The following is a 20,013-nucleotide window of genomic DNA, read 5'->3' as shown; positions in this document are numbered from 1 at the left end:
TTACAATAGCAAAAAGCTGGAAGCAACCAAGGTGTCCATCAACGGATGAATGGGTAAATAAATTGTGGTATATTCACACAATGGAATACTACGCATCGATAAAGAAAAATGACGAATCTATGAAACATTTCATAACATGGAGGAACCTGGAAGGCATTATGCTGAGCGAAATTAGTCAGAGGCAAAAGGGCAAATATTGTATAAGACCCCTATTATAAGATCTTGAGAAATAGTAAAAACTGAGAAGAACACATACTTTTGCGGTTACGAAGCGGGGAGGGAGGGAGGGAGGGAGGGAGAGGGTTTTTTATTGATTAATCAGTAAATAAGAACTGCTTTGGGTGAAGGGAAAGACAACACTCAATACATGGAAGGTCAGCTCAATTGGACTGGACCAAAAGCAAAGAAGTTTCCGGGATAAAATGAATGCTTCAAAGGTCAGCAGAGCAGGGGCGGGGGCCTGGGGAACATGGTTTGAGGGGACTTCTAAGTCAATTGGCAAAATAATTCTATTATGAAATCATTCTGCATCCCACTTTGAAATGTGGCGTCTGGGGTCTTAAATGCTAACAAGTGGCCATCTAAGATGCATCAATTGGTCTCAAACCACCTGGAGCAAAGGAGACTGAAGAACACCAAGGTCACACGACAACGAAGAGCCCAAGAGACAGAAGGGCCACATGAACCAGAGACCTACATCATCCTGAGACCAGAAGAACTAGTTGGTGCCCGGCCACAATTGATGACTGCCCTGACAGGGAGCACAACAGAGAACTCCTGAGGGAGCGGGAGATCAGTGGGATGCAGACCCCGAATTCTCATAAAAAGACCATACTTAACAGTCTGACTGAGACTAGAGGAATCCCGGCGGTCATGGTCCCCAAACCTTCTTTTGGCACAGGACGGGAACCATCCCTGAAGACAACTCATCAGACATGAAAGGGACTGGTCAGCGTGTGGGAGAGAGATGCTGATGAAGAGTGAGCTAATTATATCAGGTGGACACTTGAGAGTGTGTTGGCAACTCTTGTCTGGAGGGGGGATGGGAAGATAGAGAGAGAGGGAAGCTGGCAAAATTGTCACGAAAGGAGAGACTGAAAGGGCTGACTCAATAGGGGAAGAGCAAGTGGGAGTAGGGAGAAAGATGTATGTAAACTTATATGTGACAGACTGATTGGATTTGTAAACATTCACTTGAAGCTTAATAAAAGTTAATTAAAAAAAAAAAAAAAGTGGTGAGTGTCTTAAGTTCATCCTATCTGAAATCTCTCTTTTCTTCTATCCCACCTCAATGGCTGGAATACAAGACTTGGCCATTCCTCCTCTCCAGGCTCAAGAAGAAACCAAGCATCAGTTTAGCTAGAGAGAACTGTGTGGGGCAAGAACTCCTGGACAGCTCTGACCGGCAATAAAAAGGTATAGTTACAGCTCTCTACATAGTCGTACATTTTACGCAGTTGACTCATAACTTGCTGCAGGTACCTAGAGGTGACCTCAGTTTCCGGAGAACCCCAAGGAGCTCCAGGCCACTCATGCTTCAATACCGCCTCTATTCAAAGGCGGAGAGAAGATCCTAAAATAATGGCAAGGTGGGGACCTAGAGAAATGAAAGCCAATCAGGAAGCTTTCGTTCAGACAATGTCTCAAAATGACCCGTGGTAACTGTTGATCCTGAAAGTACATGGCTGGCCAGGATTTACTTCCAGCAGGTGGGCTGTGCTTGGCCTCTGACAGCCGTCTCTGATCACCTGCCCCATCAGACGCACTGTTCTCCCCGTAAGTGATGGGCCATGCTGCCCTGGTCAATGAGCATGTGGTCTGTCAGAAATCTATGGGCACCAATGCAAAGCAAGTTCACGGACATGTCACAGATGGGGGAGGCACTGTGCCACATCCTAACGCTGGTTCTGCTCACGTTAACTGGAAAAGAGGGTTAAGTGTCAAAATGATAAATAGTATCAAAGTACTTTAAATTATCGTAACGACGTGGTTGCGTCCTCAAAACAAACTTTCACCAGTAATCTTCTTTGGTTAATGATAAAGTGAGTGCTCACTCTTCTAGCACATGTGGACAGGCAGGGGGTGCCAGACAGTGGGGAGAAGCCAGTCTGGATTTAACAACTAGTCACGGACAACTCTGATGAAGGCAATCAGGAGGCTCCTTGAGTCTAGGTCTACTCGCAGGCTCCATGGGGCCTGACAGTGTTTCCTGGGTAAAATAGGAGGCAAGCATCTCAATTTTCCCAAAAGAGGCCTCCAAGAAAAGAGATGAATTTCTCCAGAGCTGCTGAGACCCCACAGAGGGCTGACCTCATCTGATTTAAGAAAAGTTCAACTCTGATCCACACTTTTGTCCTTCGCTCATTCAGATAACGTCAATGTCCAGTGTTTTCTAGACTCCCTCAAGGGGAAAAAGGAAGAAAAAGACAAATAAGACTTACCTGTATATGACTGCTTGTCTTCCAATTCTGTTTCTCACGAAAATCCCCATAAAGAAAATACCAAGGTGCACACTGTTTCCGTGATTGTCCTGCATAAGGTCAACAGAAGAGATGTGTGATCAACCAGATGCCCCGAAGTCTTTCAGAACCAAACGCTTGGGCCACAGCCTACCCTACCCACACCCCGTTTCTCACCCACAACTGGCATGAATCATAGCCAGCATCATCATTGTGGCATAAGACGACCACCTGCTTGCGGGGGGTGGGGGGGATACTCAACCCACCTCACATCCTAACCAAACCAGCTGCCGTCAAGTCGATTCCGACTTGTGGTGATCCCATGTGCGCCAGAATAGAACTGTGCTCCATAGGGTTTTCAATGGCTGTGATCTTTCAGAAGGAGATCACCAGGCCTTTTTTCCGAGGTACTTCTGGGTAGATTCGAATTGCCAATCTTTCAGTTAGTAGCCGAGCACTTAACTGTTCACACCACCCAGGACTCCTCTGCACATCCAAGTGGACTATATATTTTTATATTCTTTTTTCTCAACTTGTCGTATTTCCCATTTAAAAGAGAATATTAGGATTTTTTTGGTATTTGATGGCTGGATTTTCTCTTTCACAAACTATCTGTTAACATCATTTCTAACTTAGTGTTTGTTTTTTTAAATCTAAGTTATACATGCACATAGTCTGAAGAGTTAACTATTCTTTAGGGCTTGTGTAAAAGAGGCAAGCAGCAGACTCTGGCCCTCCACATCCTCTCACCAGAGTCAGCGAATTTCACCTCTTAAAGCTTCGGTATGAGTCTATCCTGCATGGCTGTATTTGGTCTTTTCAGTTTAGAACCTCATGGTCCTCCATTCTGGGAGATATTCTCCAATTACTACCTCTGTTCGCACTTTTAAGAACTTCCATCATCCAGATGATGAACGTTGTGGACTCAGCCTCTTGTGTTCCTATCTCCTTCCCCTCAGTTTCCGTTTCTTCCTTTTTTGGTGAAATATTCACAGTTTTATCTTCTAACCTAGGTTCTCATTTCTAATATCATATTTTTAATTCCTGAGAGTTCCTTTTTGCAGCTCTCTCTTCCGTCAAGGACAGTGTTTGGGGATGGGCGCATATCTTCTCCTGCTGAGCCTCTGTGTTCTCCTGGTTGCCTCTCTCTCACAGTGCTCCTCTGTCTTTCCAGTTTATGGTCTCACGTACAGTGATACCTGGCTGTTTGTCCACATTGGAGAGTGGGGTGCTAAATGATAGCAGGAGCTTTGGGGGCACAGGAGAGGCTGGTAAACTGCCAGTGCTCTGTCTGGGTCTTTTTTGGAGACCCCAGATGTCTTATCTTCAGTCTGGTCTCTTGGTCTAGTCAGGTACTTCCAATCTCCTGCATGGGAGGCCAAAGCCTGGCAGCCAGTGTTTGAGAGTGTGAGTGGGGACAAGGTTGGAGTAAGTACACTTTCACTCAGACCCCTTGCTGTTACTGGTGAGGGGGGTCCTCTTTATGGAATGAGAAGGGAACAGCAGTCACACACAGCTAATCCTAAGATGGAAAAGAAGGATCTCTACATTTCCCCGAATTATTGTTTTTGTTGTGTTCCACCGAGCCAATTCCAACTCAGAGACCCGACAGGACAGAGTAGATCTGTTCCATAGCGTTTTCAAGGCTGTAATCTTTAGGGGAGAAAACCACCACGTCTTTCTCTCACAGAGCAGCTGAGTGGGTTCGAACTGCTAACCTGTCAGTTTACAGCCAAGTACTTTAATCATTGTGCAACAGGGCTCTTTATTTCCTCGAATATAAATATGTGTCCTGAATACTTGATCACATTTAAGACACAAAGCAGACAGGTTCTCTTCTCACTGACCTCTTTCGACTCCACCCACCAAAGCTCATGTTAGAATAAGGAGTCTTTTTAATAGAAACAGAGAAAGGGCAAGGCAACTGCCTGTGGCAAAAACAGAAGAGAGCTGAGAGAGAAAGAACTGGGAAGAGGGAAGAAAACTGCCTTCGTGATTATGAGAAGTTGAAAAGGTAAGTCATGCTTCAGAGAAACACGTGGGAAAGGAGACGGGAGAGGCAGGGGCTGAAGGAGAAAGGAAAATCCTGCAGAAAGGCTCCCACAGGTACTTTGCCCTGCGCAGGGCCGTGCAGATGTCTGGTGGTGACGGAAACATGGCAAGAGCAGTTGGCCAGGGTGGGGCAATGGAAAAACACAGACAGGATGTCCCAGACAGCCACTCTGACCAGGATGCTGGGGTCAGGGCAACGATCAACATGTAGAGCTCAGCTGCTAACCAGAAGGCCAGCGGTTGGAATCCACCAACTGCTCCATGGAAGCCCTACAGGACAGCTCTCCTATAGGGTCACTATGACTGGGAATTGACTTGATGGCAGCCGGTTTTTTTTTTTTTTTTGGTTTAAGTTCAATTTGCAGTTCCGGGGTCATGCAAACGGCTAAGGCCCTCAGCTGCTAACTGAAAGGCTGGTGATTCGAGTCTACCCAGAGGTGCCTTAGCAGAGAAGCCTGGTGATCCACTTCTGAAAAATCAGCTGTTAAAAACTCTGTGAGCAGAATTCTAGTCTAACACACACGGGGCAGCCGTGAGCTGGAAGCGACTCAGTGGCAGCTGATTACTTGTTCCTGGTTAAGTTCAGCTTAGCAAGGGACCCCGGCTCCGGACTCTGGCCTGCCCACCCAGGCAGCACTCTCCCTAGTCCACGTGCTCTGGCATCGTGGGAGCCAGAGGTGAGGGGAGGAAGAGAGGCAGACCTGGCTGAGAGTGGGCTGGTTCTCTCCCAGCCTTGGAAACTTCTGAGGGTAGTACAGTGGTGAAGAGCTACAGATGCTAAAACCAAAAGGCTGACGGTTTGAACCCACTAGTAGCTCCTTGGAAACCCTATAGGGGCAGTTCTACTCTGTCCTATAGGGTCGCTGTGAGTCAGAACCGACTCAAAGGCAGCAGGTTTGGTTTTATTCATGGGGAAGCCCACGTGAAATAAAGACGATCTTCCCTAGCGTGTGTCCATACCATGCTTGTCACTTTATCTGGTCAGTAAAGTCCTGTACTAGCCCAGAGAAATGACAGCAACACTGTCTTTTCCTGCCCACTCCATCCTTCAGTTCAGAGCTGACCACATCTCTGCCCCCACAACTGCTGCCCCCATCCTTCACGCCGGGCTTCCAGGAATTGTGTGGTCTGAGATGGTCACCTGAGTCACGAACAGATATGTGGGGAAAAGAAGTGCAGGGAAGTTTTACGGCCCTGCAGTGAGTCAGCAGCGCCTGTCTGCCCACTCAGAGCAGCTACAGCATCCGCCTGGGAACCCACCCCACTAAACAGCAAACTAAAAACCCAGGCACAGTGGGTTTTGACCCATCTCAACTGACCCTGGTTCCCACGGCTCAAGATTACTGAAAACCAAAACAAGCGTCTGACCACAACCACCAAACTCCCAACCTTCAGGGATTGGAAAGTCAGTTTTCTAGAACTGGAGAGGAGTTTACTCTGATTTTTCAATGACCCAAAATATCAGGACCACATATGGGCTGTTGAAATGTAAACGGGACACAGATGGCTCCGTAAGGCCTTACTGCAGGGAAAACAGGTGACCACGCCACCAAGGGCAGGCGTTAGAGAAGCAAAAGGCAATTAAGCAAGCCTGAAAAAGGGCCACTTAGTCCTTTTTGCAAGCTGTGCCACCCTGCTCCACACTCATTGCCAGTTCTCATCAGGGCAGATTGCAAACTTGCCACCTGGGGGGGGACAGTGCACCTGTAAACCAGCCAGTGGAGCCAGTCTGTGGTGAGCTGTTTGTGCTAAAACTGCAGGCCTCTCCCAAACTGCTGAAATGTGCCAGTTGCTTTAGGATTCTGATAAAACTCCATTTTTCATAAAGGTGGTCAGCAGGAGAGGAAAACGAGCTTGGATGTGGGCTCAGCCCTAAAAATGACCGTGCACCATGACCCCCAACCACACCCACTTCAAGAGATGTGTTGGTTGCAAAGGATGTGATGAGCTCTAACAGTTTCCTAGGTGGAGTTGCCAGAAAACAGCAGTAGGGCTGGGGACCCACGATGGAGGGCTCCACAAAGCTGGAGAGAGAGTGTGACTGCACACAGGGAATGTTTCATTCCACCTCGCAGGCAAACTACCGCCCTCCATCAGCTCAAGGAAGAGAACAGAATGAGCATGAGAGAGAAACTGCTGGGGCCCAGGTCTCCACTAACACACACGTGACATCTGCCGCTTATCCCTTTGTAAGGCTGGGTGTGTGCCTCGAGGACTGGCTGGTGTTTGGAACTCACGCAGAATGTTGTCTTCAAAATGACATATTCTGGTGAAGACCACGGAAACTTCAAAATCTCTGATTCAAGAAAATGTGTTTGCCTTACCTAAAGTAAATTGGACTCGCCAGCTGAATGCCATGTGGCAATCAGAAGAAAGGTAAGCCATTCTGGGCTACTGCTAACAATGCTGGGTTTTTTTGTTTGTTTTTTCTTTCAAACACTTGGGCCCTTCTGGGAGTGTATGGTGGCACAAGTAGTCAAGTGGTTGGCTAGTAGCCAAAGGTTGGAGATTCAAACCTACCTAGAGGTACCTCAGAAGAAAGACCTGGCAATCTGCTTCCAAAAGGTCACAGCCACTGAAAATCCTATAGAGCACAGTTCTGCTCTGACACATGACACATTCCAACATGACTTGGAATCGACATGACAGCAACTGGTTTTGTTCTGTTTGTTTGGGGTCCTTTCTCAGAAGGCTAAAGCAAACATACGCCAGGGTGGGTTACCTTTACAGGGAAGCTGGGTTACCTTTACAGGGAAGCTTTCCTGTCCAAATCCTTCCAGGCGTTCCACTTGGTTGATGTACATGAGTTCAGCTTCCGCGGGCAGGATTCCACTAAAATCCAAACAGCATCAAAGGAGACAACAGTGAAGGGCGACCAAGCCAACGGGAGACCCCTCCCTCCCAATGGCCAACTCCAGGGCTGCAGTTTAGCTCCAGTTTCTGGGAAGAGCGATCATCACCCAACTGTGAGAGCATGGTGAGTTACTACGAAATTCATGACACAGCCCCCAGGAGCCACTGACTCAACAGGGAACAGTGACAGAAAAGTAAAAACACATAAGAGCCACAGCCCTGTGGGGACCATAGTCTCAGGGAACATCTAGCTCAACTGGCATAACATAGTTTATAACGAAAATGTTCTACATTCTACTTTGGTGAGTAGCATCTGGGGTCTTAAAAGCCTGTGAGTGGCCATCTAAGATGCTCCACTGGTCTCATCCATTTGGGAGCAAGGGAGAATGAAGAAAACTAAAGATACAAGGGAAAGATTAGTCCAAAGGACTAAGGGACCACAACTACCATGGCTGAGTCCAGCACAACCAGAAGGTGCCCGGCTACCACCACTGGCTGCTCTGACAGGGATCACAACAGAGCGTCCCAGACAGAGCTGAAGAAAAATACAGAGCAAAATTCTAACTCACAAAAAAAGACCAGACTTACTAGCCTGACAGAGGCTGAGAAACCCCAAGAGTATGGCCCCCAGACACTCTTTTAGCGCAGTAACAAAGTCACTCCCGAGGTTCACCCTTCAGCCAAAGATTAGACAGACCCATAAAACAAAACAAGACTAAAGGGGCACACCGGCCCAGGGACAGGGACTAGAAGGCATGAGGGGACAGGAAAGCTGGTAATAGGATGAGAAGGGAGAGTGCTGACACGTCTTGGGGTTGTTAACCAATCTCATAAAACAATATGTGTACTAGCTATTGAATGAGAAACTCATTTGTTTTGTAAATCTTCATCTAAAGTACAATTAAAACAAAAAAGTCACAGCCCTATTACAAATGATAAATATTCCAACATCCTTGGGAATAATGCTGCCTGCTTTAAACACGAAAGTTACTGTTCTCCCACCTGGGAGAAATCTCCACTATTGAAACAAACAACAACAATAACAAAAAAAGAGGAAAACGAAAAATTTGAGAGCCAAGTGGCCAAGACGAGCGAACCCAGAATTGCTGCACTGGTCCTGTGGCCAGCAGGAAGGAGGTCGGCTGCTCTGGTCCTGTGGCCAGCAGGAAGGAGGTCTGTCTGCTCTGGTCCTGTGGCCAGCAGGAAAGAGGTCTGTCTGCTCTGGTCCTGTGGCCAGCAGGAAAGAGGTCTGTCTGCTCTGGTCCTGTGGCCAGCAGGAAGGAGGTCTGTCTGCTCTGGTCCTGTGGCCAGCAGGAAGGAGGTCTGTCTGCTCTGGTCCTGTGGCCAGCAGGAAGGAGGTCTGTCTGCTCTGGTCCTGTGGCCAGCAGGAAGGAGGTCTGTCTGCACTGGTCCTGTGGCCAGCAGGAAGGAGGTCTGTCTGCTCTGGTCCTGTGGCCAGCAGGAAGGAGGTCTGTCTGCTCTGGTCCTGTGGCCAGCAGGAAGGAGGTCTGTCTGCTCTGGTCCTGTGGCCAGCAGGAAGGAGGTCTGTCTGCTCTGGTCCTGTGGCCAGCAGGAAGGAGGTCTGTCTGCTCTGGTCCTGTGGCCAGCAGGAAAGAGGTCTCTGCACTGGTCCTGTGGCCAGCAGGAAGGAGGTCTGTCTGCTCTGGTCCTGTGGCCAGCAGGAAGGAGGTCTCTGCACTGGTCCTATGGCCAGCAGGAAAATCTGTCTGCAGTGGTCCAAGGAGCCCTGGCACCAGGCTCTGGGTGCTTCCTTAGGCTGCTTCCTCCTTTTCCCTGTCCATCTCCCTCTCAGAGGCACTGATGGGAAGGTGGCTCTGGCCTTCGCCTCCCCATCAAAGTAGCTCTTCAAATCTCACTCTTAGCATGGGCGGTCCTAGGCTTCTCAGGCTTAGCAACAGATTTTTAGAAAAACCACAGAGAGGAATTCTCCCGGCCAATAACTCCACATCTGTGTTGGCTTTCTGGTGTTAAAGAAAAAAGGGAAAAGAGAGAGACGGAAAGGGAGAACAGGAAAGAGGAAAAATGGAGGAGGGAAGGAGGGACAGAGAGGGAAGGAAGAAAGAGTGGTAAAGAAAGGGAAGGAAGGAAGGAGGGAGCAAAACACAGTCTCACACCCACATACGCATCTCAGAACAGAAGTACAGACCTTTGTTACACTCTGGAAGAAACAGACCTCTGCTGACTCTAGGCAGGCGCTGGGGTAGGGAGGCCAGTGCCTGCCGCCCCACAGACAGTGGCCCTCTGTCTGCTGAGTCAGGCAGCCCCTTGCCCTCTGCCTGCTTCTCCCTTACCTGTGGGCTTTGTGTTCATGGGCCACCTTCTGAGTCAGCTCCTCCAGAACAGCCTCTTCCAGGGCCAAATCCTGCAGGAACAGAAAGCAGCTCAGGTCAAGAGGACTTGGGCGTTTGCTATTTTGCTTGCAAACCTTCAAAGCTCCCTCTTCAGAAGATGCTCCTGAAAAGCCTGGTCTCCCAAATCACTCCTGTACTCCTTCAGAATGAAAAGACTGGATGTTGTTCATGTTTACTTTTATAACATGGGTCGCCACAATAACTCAGGTATTTCAAGGTGTATTCTGGGTCGCTGCCTAAATTCTGTAGAGCCAGGGAACAGCTTTTTTTTTTTCCCATTTACCTTCTCAGAATCACTTTTATTAAAGATATTTTGCAAATACACACGTATTTTTAACCAAAAGGTTATGGGCAAACGAGTTCCCAGGCCATCATCCCTTCAAAAACCAAGCCCCAGAAGGGACTGTGCCAGACTCTTGTCCACCACTAAAAAACCGGACTCTGTCCACTCCTACCAAACCTGACTCCATCCACCACTACAAACCAGCAAAATGACTTAGGACCACACGAAGGCTCATCCTGACACTACTTGACGGGGTTCGTGGGCACAGAGGAGCCACAGAGGAGGCTGTGATGGCTAAAAGAAAGAGCTCATGACCAGCTATGTCCTACCGGACACCAGGCCCTGGGATCGATGGTGGGCCCCTTCCTGTGGGCTCAGACGAGCCGATGACAAACACCTCTTCCCAACTCGCCTTCAATATGCCAAATGGAAATGTTCACACCATGGAAATCGGGGCTGTTACACACAGGCCAGCAGAGCACTGGCAAGGTGGCATCTGGAGGAATATACCCAAGACGGGGACAACAGGGCAATCAGATCCTGAGAGCCTGATGTTGTTGTTGTTGGGAGCCGTCGAGTTGATTCCAACTCATCACCAGTCTATGTGACAGAGTAGAACTGCCCCGTAGGGTCTCTTGGCCTGTAATCGTTATGGGAGCAGATCACCAGGTCTTTTCTTCCACGGAGCTGCTGGACAGGTTCAAATCACCTACCTTCTGGTTGCAGTCCTGGTGGCAGAGTGGTTAAGGGCTTTGGTTAGCAGCCAAGCACTTAACCATCTGCACCACCAGGGCTCCTTAAGAGCCCTACTGATGTGACTAGAGAGCTCCTTTCATTCTTGGTGGGGCTAGGTGGGGCCTGGAAGACTCCTGACACCAGACCAGCTGTCTCCAGTCTTGCCAGCAGCTGCTTCCACACACCCAGGCTGTAAACCCTGAGGAAGCACACCTGGTGGCACAGTGGTTAAGTGCTCAGCTGCTAAAGGAAAGTCTGGCGCCCGAACCCACCAGCTGTTCCTCGGAAGACAGACAGGCAGTCTGCTTCCATAAAGATTGATGTTGATGTTGTCAGGTGCTTTCAAGCCAGTTCCGACTCACACTGACCCTGTGTACAACAGAACGAAACACTGCCTGGTCCTGCACCATCTTCACAATCGTTGCTATTTGAGCCCATTGCTGCAGCCACTGCCAACCTATCTTGTTGACAGTCTTTCTTTTTTTCGTTGACCCTCTACTTTACGAAGCAAGACTACAGCCTTGGAAACCCTATGGGCAGTTCTGACTTGTCCTATAGGGTGGCTATGAGTTGGAATTGACTAGACGGGCAGTGGGTTTGGTTTTTCAGCTTAAGCCCGGAGAACACAGGTGTCCACCATTTTCCTCTGAGCTCCAGAGAGGGTGTCCGAGGAACCTGATGACAATGCTTTGAGCTCAGCCTAGACATTAGGGGCAGGGGAGACAGGGCTAATAGTTTCACAGAAAACACCCAAAACACTTCTTTGTCTGGGTTCCAAAATATCATCTATATAAAGATTCACCTCCAGTTTAATAACTTCAGGGATGACACAGTACCACAATGAATGAACACCTCAACTCTAAGAAACACGCTGGCTCAAAATCCTTACAATGTGAAAAACGGGTATTTTCTTAAAACCAGAAAAATGAACTGGAAATGCAACAGCTCTGTGTGGGGATGGTTGAGAGAACTTAGAGATGGCCGAGGGGACAACTGAGAGAACTTAGAGACGGCTGAGGGGACAGCTGAGAGAACTTAGAGACGGCTGAGGGGACAGCTGAGAGAACTTAGAGACAGCTGAGGGGACGGCTGAGAGAACTTAGAGACGGTCCAGGCGACGGCTGAGAGAACTTAGAGACGGTCCAGGGGACGGCTGAGAGAACTTAGAGACGGTCCAGGGGACGGCTGAGAGAACTTAGAGACGGTCCAGGCGACGGCTGAGAGAACTTAGAGACGGTCCAGGGGACGGCTGAGAGAACTTAGAGACGGTCCAGGCGACAGCTGAGAGAACTTAGAGACGGTCCAGGGGATGGCTGAGAGAACTTAGAGACGGTCCAGGGGATGGCTGAGAGAACTTAGAGACGGACGGTCCAGGCGATGGCTGAGGGAACTTAGAGATGGTCCAGGGGACGGCTGAGAGAACTTAGAGACGGTCCAGGGGACGGCTGAGAGAACTTAGAGACGGTCCAGGGGACGGCTGAGAGAACTTAGAGACGGTCCAGGGGACGGCTGAGAGAACTTAGAGACGGCCCAGGGGACAGCTGAGAGAACTTAGAGACGGCCCAGGGGACGGCTGAGAGAACTTAGAGACGGCCCAGGGGACGGCTGAGAGAACTTAGAGACGGTGAAGGGGACAGCTGAGAGAACTTAGAGACGACCCAGGGGACGGCTGAGAGAACTTAGAGACGGTCCAGGGGACGGCTGAGAGAACTTAGAGACAGTGAAGGGGATAGCTGAGAGAACTTAGAGACGGTCCAGGGGACAGCTGAGAGAACTTAGAGACGGTGAAGGGGACAGCTGAGAGAACTTAGAGACGGCTGGGGGGACGGCTGAGAGAACTTAGAGACGGCCCAGGTGACGGCTGAGAGAACTTAGAGACGGCTGAGGGGACAGCTGAGAGAACTTAGAGACGGCTGAGGGGATGGCTGAGAGAACTTAGAGACGGCTGAGAGAACTTAGAGACGGTCCAGGCGACGGCTGAGAGAACTTAGAGACGGTCCAGGCGACGGCTGAGAGAACTTAGAGACGGTCCAGGGGACGGCTGAGAGAACTTAGAGACGGCTGGGGGGACAGCTGAGAGAACTTAGAGACGGCCGAGGGGACGGCTGAGAGAACTTAGAGACGGCTGAGAGAACTTAGAGACGGTCCAGGGGACGGCTGAGAGAACTTAGAGACGGTCCAGGGGACGGCTGAGAGAACTTAGAGACGGTGAAGGGGACAGCTGAGAGAACTTAGAGACGGCCCAGGGGACGGCTGAGAGAACTTAGAGACGGCTGAGGAGACAGCTGAGAGAACTTAGAGACGGCTGAGGGGACGGCTGAGAGAACTTAGAGACGGCTGAGGAGACAGCTGAGAGAACTTAGAGACGGCCGAGGGGACGGCTGAGAGAACTTAGAGACGGCCCAGGGGACGGCTGAGAGAACTTAGAGGTGGCTGAGAGAACTAGAAGCAGCTCGTATTTCCATGTGTTAACTGATGAATTAGCTGTTTTCTATTCGGCCCTTCACTGAAGTGACACAAGTCCAGGAGAGGAAGTAAGCACATTTTAAGTTTTAAGTTGTGGGATAACAAAAAGTGGAATACAAACAAACCAAACTCATTGCTGTCACGTCATCTGGGACTCATAGCCACCCTACGGAACAGAGTAGAACTGCCCCATAGGGCTTCCAAGGGGGAGCTGGTGGAGTTGAACTGCTGGCCTCTTGGTTAGCTCTTCATCACTGAGCTGTGTGCACATGTAGGTATTTCGAGGTAGTAATAATCCAATACCAATGTTGAAAAGCTAGTGAAAGACATGTGATAACAATAAAATACAGACAAGTGAAGATGAAAAAGTGTTCCATTGAATGTCTGCTTCCTACTTTTAAAAACCCCAAAGGTTCCCCATTACTATTTTGCTCAACCCAACTGCCCAGTCTGGGTCTGGGGCCTCCGTGAGGTGTGTCTCAGCCACAGAGAAACGCACGCGTGGCCCTGCACCGAGGACAGAGGGCAGCCAGCGTGCATGCCTGCACACTGCCGCACCTGGGGTACCTCCTGCATACTCACCTGTGTTCCTTTCTCCACTGAAGAAACGCTGTTTGACAAATTCAGTTTACTTTATAAGATCAAACGCAGCCGTTCGTCCATCCTCCCTCCCCCATCAGAGGAATGCATTCTTCCTTTCAAAGCTCCAGAGGAACCAAGTAGAAAGTTTACAGCCTTCCTGGCCCCCCAATGCCTGCTCAGTTAAGTCAACACCTGGGACTGGCATTGAAACCATTGTTCATGTGACCCGGCCTTCTCCTCCATACTGCCCTCCCAGGGTCAAGGTCTCAGACCAACTGAGCTCAAGGCTTTCCCCCTTCCTAGCACAGACTGCTTCCCCATGTTCAATCAGCTCCTGCCCACCCTTTACCCCATTCTTCAGGTCCTGTCTCAGCTACACGTCCCTCTGCTTGGCTTTCCTATCCCATAAGCGGACTAAGCCTTTCCCCTTCTGGGCTGTTCTGCTCTGTGTGTGTGTCTCATCGCTGTCACCACGTTCTGCTTACAGCATTTCTTATTCTGTACACCTGTCTTATCCTCAACGTCATCCCCCTCCCTCCACAAGATTACAGGCACCTTGAGGGCAGCAACCCTTCTTCAGATCACTTACGGGGCCTGTCTAGGGCCTTTTTACCAAGTAACAGATGATAAATTCTCAACACACAGTAAGGGATCAATGTTTATCAAACAATGTATAAGTTCCATATTGTCAGACAAGGGTTTTTAATTATGAAAAGCTGGCTCGCAGTCATTTGTACTGTCTGCCTGTCCTCTGTTTGCTTACATTTCAAAATGCACATGGTACCACCGGCTGGAAAACACACTCGCCAGAGCCTTACGCTTCCCCACTTCAGTATGGTAGGTACCAACATTCAAATTTAAATTAATTAAAATTTTGAGAAGTTAAAAATTCAGTTCCTTGTTGCATTAGCTACATGGTAAGTGCTGAACAGACAAACACAACCAATGGCTTCTGTATCGGACAGCTCAGACACAGGGCATCCCCGACACTGCAGAAGCTCCGTTAGATGGTGCTGATCTAGGTAGAGACAGTATAATCATGCCTACGATAACAACAATCTGCTGACGATAACAACTAAGCACTTACTGAGAATGTATCAGAGAAGCCCTGGTGGCACAGTGGTCAAGAGCTCAGCTGATGACCGAAAGATCGACAGTTCGAATCGACCAGGCACTCTTTGGAAACCGTATGGGGCAGTTCCACTCTGTCCTATAGGGTCGCTATGAGTCGGAATCAACTTGATGGCAACGGGTTTAGAGGGTGGCTCAGTGGTAGAATTCTCCACTTCATACGAGAGGCCCAGGTTCAGTTCCCAGCCGATGCTCCTCATGTGCCGCCACGACTGTCTGTCAGTGGAGGCTTGTGTGTTGTTGGTACCGAAGAGGCTTGGGCAGAGCTTCCAGACTAAGAAAGGCTCAGAGGAAAGACTTGGCAATATGTACTTTCGGGGAGCCTTTGCGGCACAATGGTTAGGAGCTTGGTTGCTAACCAAAAGGTCGGCAGTTTGAATCCACTAGCTGCTCCTTGGAAACCCTATGGGGCAGTTCTACCCTGTCCTATAGGATTGCCATGAGTCGGAATTGATCGATGTCTGCGGGTGTTTTGGGTTTTGAGAACATATTATGTGTCGCACTCAGGAGTTCAGGTGCATTATTTCCTTTAATTCTCACAAGAACTTAACACAACACAGCTTGTTATCCTCATTTTTAGAGAAAAAACAGGTTTATAAACATTAAATAACCTGTCAAGTTCATTTAGCTGATAACGGCCCCACTAGGATGTGGACAGAGAGCTGCTTGACTCTCATGCTCAGAACCTCTCTGCCATGGTGCATCCAGGCAGGATACACCACCGAGGGGAAGGTAGGGAGGTGGAAGTAGACAGCTGATGGCAAAGCTAGAAATATTCACAGCTCAGACACTCACAGACAACGCTCAGCGACTGCCACACCATCTAACAGAACTTCCTGGGTTACCGGGTATTCTGTATCTGAGCTGTTTGATACAGTAACCGTTGGTCAGGCCTGACTATGGAGCACTTAAATGGAGCCAATGCAAAAAGGAACTGAATCGTTAATTTTGAAACTTGATTAACTTAAATTTGAATGCAAATAGTGACGAGTGGCTAGTAGCTACCATACGAGAGGGCCTTTCTAAATTCAAGAATAACAATGTCAAAATTTCTCTGTCTACACTGAGATCCGTGAGGCTGTGCAGGCTGAGTGTCTTTCTACAGTGAGATCTGTGAGGCTGTGCTGGCTGAGTGTCTGTCTACACTGAGATCTGCGAGGCTGTGCTGGCTGAGTGTCTGTCTACACTGAGATCTGTGAGGCTGTGCTGGCTGAGTGTCTGTCTACAGTGAGATCTGTGAGGCTGTGCTGGCTGAGTGCCTGTCTACACTGAGATCTGTGAGGCTGTGCTGGCTGAGTGTCTGTCTACAGTGAGATCTGTGAGGCTGTGCTGGCTGAGTGTCTGTCTACACTGAGATCTGTGAGGCTGTCCTGGCTGAGTGTCTGTCTACGGTGAGATCTGTGAGGCTGTGCTGGCTGAGTGTCTGTCTACACTGAGATCTGTGAGGCTGTGCTGGCTGAGTGTCTTTCTACAGTGAGATCTGTGAGGCTGTGCTGGCTGAGTGTCTGTCTACACTGAGATCTGTGAGGCTGTCCTGGCTGAGTGTCTGTCTACAGTGAGATCTGTGAGGCTGTGCTGGCTGAGTGTCTGTCTACACTGAGATCTGCGAGGCTGTGCTGGCTGAGTGTCTGTCTACACTGAGATCTGTGAGGCTGTGCTGGCTGAGTGTCTGTCTACACTGGATCTGTGAGGCTGTGCTGGCTGACTGCCTGTCTACACTGAGATCTGTGAGGCTGTGCTGGCTGAGTGTCTGTCTACACTGAGATCTGTGAGGCTGTGCGGGCTGAGTGTCTGTCTACACTGAGATCTGTGAGGCTGTGCTGGCTGAGTGCCTGTCTACAGTGAGATCTGTGAGGCTGTGCTGGCTGAGTGTCTGTCTACAGTGAGATCTGTGAGGCTGTGCTGGCTGAGTGTCTGTCTACACTGAGATCTGTGAGGCTGTCCTGGCTGAGTGTCTGTCTACGGTGAGATCTGTGAGGCTGTGCTGGCTGAGTGTCTGTCTACACTGAGATCTGTGAGGCTGTGCTGGCTGAGTGTCTTTCTACAGTGAGATCTGTGAGGCTGTGCTGGCTGAGTGTCTGTCTACACTGAGATCTGTGAGGCTGTCCTGGCTGAGTGTCTGTCTACAGTGAGATCTGTGAGGCTGTGCTGGCTGAGTGTCTGTCTACACTGAGATCTGCGAGGCTGTGCTGGCTGAGTGTCGGTCTACACTGAGATCTGTGAGGCTGTGCTGGCTGAGTGTCTGTCTACACTGAGATCTGTGAGGCTGTGCTGGCTGAGTGCCTGTCTACACTGAGATCTGTGAGGCTGTGCTGGCTGAGTGTCTGTCTACAGTGAGATCTGTGAGGCTGTGCTGGCTGAGTGTCTGTCTACACTGAGATCTGTGAGGCTGTGCTGGCTGAGTGTCTGTCTACAGTGAGATCTGTGAGGCTGTGCTGGCTGAGTGTCTGTCTACACTGAGATCTGTGAGGCTGTGCTGGCTGAGTGTCTGTCTACACTGAGATCTGTGAGGCTGTGCTGGCTGAGTGTCTGTCTACGGTGAGATCTGTGAGGCTGTGCTGGCTGAGTGTCTGTCTACACTGAGATCTGTGAGGCTGTGCAGGCTGAGTGTCCCTCTACACTGAGATCTGTGAGGCTGTCCTGGCTGAGTGTCTGTCTACACTGAGATCTGTGAGGCTGTGCTGGCTGAGTGTCTGTCTACACTGAGATCTGTGAGGCTGTGCTGGCTGAGTGTCTGTCTACACTGAGATCTGTGAGGCTGTGCTGGCTGAGTGTCTGTCTACGGTGAGATCTGTGAGGCTGTGCTGGCTGAGTGTCTGTCTACACTGAGATCCGTGAGGCTGTGCTGGGTGAGTGTCTGTCTACACTGAGATCTGTGAGGCTGTGCTGGCTGAGTGTCTGTCTACACTGAGATCTGTGAGGCTGTGCTGGCTGAGTGTCTGTCTACACTGAGATCTGTGAGGCTGTGCTGGCTGAGTGTCTGTCTACACTGAGATCTGTGAGGCTGTCCTGGCTGAGTGTCTGTCTACACTGAGATCTGTGAGGCTGTCCTGGCTGAGTGTCTGTCTACACTGAGATCTGTGAGGCTGTCCTGGCTGAGTGTCTGTCTACACTGAGATCTGTGAGGCTGTGCTGGCTGAGTGTCTGTCTACACTGAGATCTGTGAGGCTGTGCTGGCTGAGTGTCTGTCTACACTGAGATCTGTGAGGCTGTCCTGGCTGAGTGTCTGTCTACAGTGAGATCTGTGAGGCTGCGCTGGCTGAGTGTCTGTCTACACTGAGATCTGCGAGGCTGTGCTGGCTGAGTGTCTGTCTACACTGAGATCTGTGAGGCTGTGCTGGCTGAGTGTCTGTCTACACTGAGATCTGTGAGGCTGTGCTGGCTGAGTGTCTGTCTACAGTGAGATCTGTGAGGCTGTGCTGGCTGAGCGTCTGTCTACAGTCAGATCTGTGAGGCTGTGCTGGCTGAGTGTCTGTCTACACTGAGATCTGTGAGGCTGTGCTGGCTGAGTGTCTGTCTACACTGAGATCTGTGAGGCTGTGCGGGCTGAGTGTCTGTCTACACTGAGATCTGTGAGGCTGTGCTGGCTGAGTGCCTGTCTACAGTGAGATCTGTGAGGCTGTGCTGGCTGAGTGTCTGTCTACAGTGAGATCTGTGAGGCTGTGCTGGCTGAGTGTCTGTCTACACTGAGATCTGTGAGGCTGTCCTGGCTGAGTGTCTGTCTACACTGAGATCTGTGAGGCTGTGCTGGCTGAGTGTCTGTCTACAGTGAGATCTGTGAGGCTGTGCTGGCTGAGCGTCTGTCTACAGTCAGATCTGTGAGGCTGTGCTGGCTGAGTGTCTGTCTACACTGAGATCTGTGAGGCTGTGCTGGCTGAGTGTCTGTCTACACTGAGATCTGTGAGGCTGTGCTGGCTGAGTGTCTGTCTACAGTGAGATCTGTGAGGCTGCGCTGGCTGAGTGTCTGTCTACACTGAGATCTGTGAGGCTGTCCTGGCTGAGTGTCTGTCTACAGTGAGATCTGTGAGGCTGTGCTGGCTGAGTGTCTGTCTACAGTGAGATCTGTGAGGCTGTGCTGGCTGAGTGTCTGTCTACACTGAGATCTGTGAGGCTGTGCTGGCTGAGTGTCTGTCTACACTGAGATCTGTGAGGCTGTGCTGGCTGAGTGTCTGTCTACACTGAGATCTGTGAGGCTGTGCTGGCTGAGTGTCTGTCTACACTGAGATCTGTGAGGCTGTGCTGGCTGAGTGCCTGTCTACACTGAGATCTGTGAGGCTGTGCTGGCTGAGTGTCTGTCTACACTGAGATCTGTGAGGCTGTGCTGGCTGAGTGTCTGTCTACAGTGAGATCTGTGAGGCTGTGCTGGCTGAGTGTCTGTCTACGGTGAGATCTGTGAGGCTGTGCTGGCTGAGTGTCTGTCTACACTGAGATCTGTGAGGCTGTCCTGGCTGAGTGTCTGTCTACACTGAGATCCGTGAGGCTGTCCTGGCTGAGTGTCTGTCTACACTGAGATCTGTGAGGCTGTGCTGGCTGAGTGCCTGTCTACACTGAGATCTGTGAGGCTGTCCTGGCTGAGTGTCTGTCTACAGTGAGATCTGTGAGGCTGTGCTGGCTGAGTGCCTGTCTACACTGAGATCTGTGAGGCTGTCCTGGCTGAGTGTCTGTCTACACTGAGATCCGTGAGGCTGTCCTGGCTGAGTGTCTGTCTACACTGAGATCTGTGAGGCTGTGCTGGCTGAGTGCCTGTCTACACTGAGATCTGTGAGGCTGTCCAGGCTGAGTGTCTGTCTACACTGAGATCTGTGAGGCTGTCCTGGCTGAGTGTCTGTCTACAGTGAGATCTCTGAGGCTGTCCTGGCTGAGTGTCTGTCTACACTGAGATCTGTGAGGCTGTGCTGGCTGAGTGTCTGTCTACACTGAGATCTGTGAGGCTGTGCTGGCTGAGTGTCTGTCTACACTGAGATCTGCGAGGCTGTGCTGCCTGAGTGTCTGTCTACAGTGAGATCTGTGAGGCTGTGCTGGCTGAGTGCCTGTCTACACTGAGATCTGTGAGGCTGTCCTGGCTGAGTGTCTGTCTACA

The 20,013-nt window shown here is 50.1% G+C and overlaps 1 protein-coding gene across 3 annotated transcripts in view; it reads right to left on the bottom strand.

Moving 5' to 3' along the window:
• PTPN14 (protein tyrosine phosphatase non-receptor type 14) overlaps nucleotides 1–20,013 on the bottom strand; it is a 228,198-nt gene that overhangs the window by 56,860 nt on the left and 151,325 nt on the right. For 2 of the 3 annotated variants that reach the window (XM_003419865.4, XM_064276911.1), the window contains 3 exons: nucleotides 9,677–9,747; nucleotides 7,256–7,343; nucleotides 2,442–2,530 (listed from right to left, as the gene is read on the bottom strand). In XM_003419865.4, coding sequence (XP_003419913.1) covers nucleotides 2,442–2,530; nucleotides 7,256–7,343; nucleotides 9,677–9,747 — 248 coding nt within the window. The other variant, XM_064276912.1, reaches the window with a different exon arrangement.

This window comes from Loxodonta africana, chromosome 25 (genome assembly GCF_030014295.1).
Source record: "Loxodonta africana isolate mLoxAfr1 chromosome 25, mLoxAfr1.hap2, whole genome shotgun sequence".
In the NCBI taxonomy this organism is placed as follows: domain Eukaryota; kingdom Metazoa; phylum Chordata; class Mammalia; order Proboscidea; family Elephantidae; genus Loxodonta; species Loxodonta africana.
The sequence above is the reverse complement of the archived record's forward strand: the minus strand, read 5'-3'. Positions and strand labels throughout refer to the sequence as shown.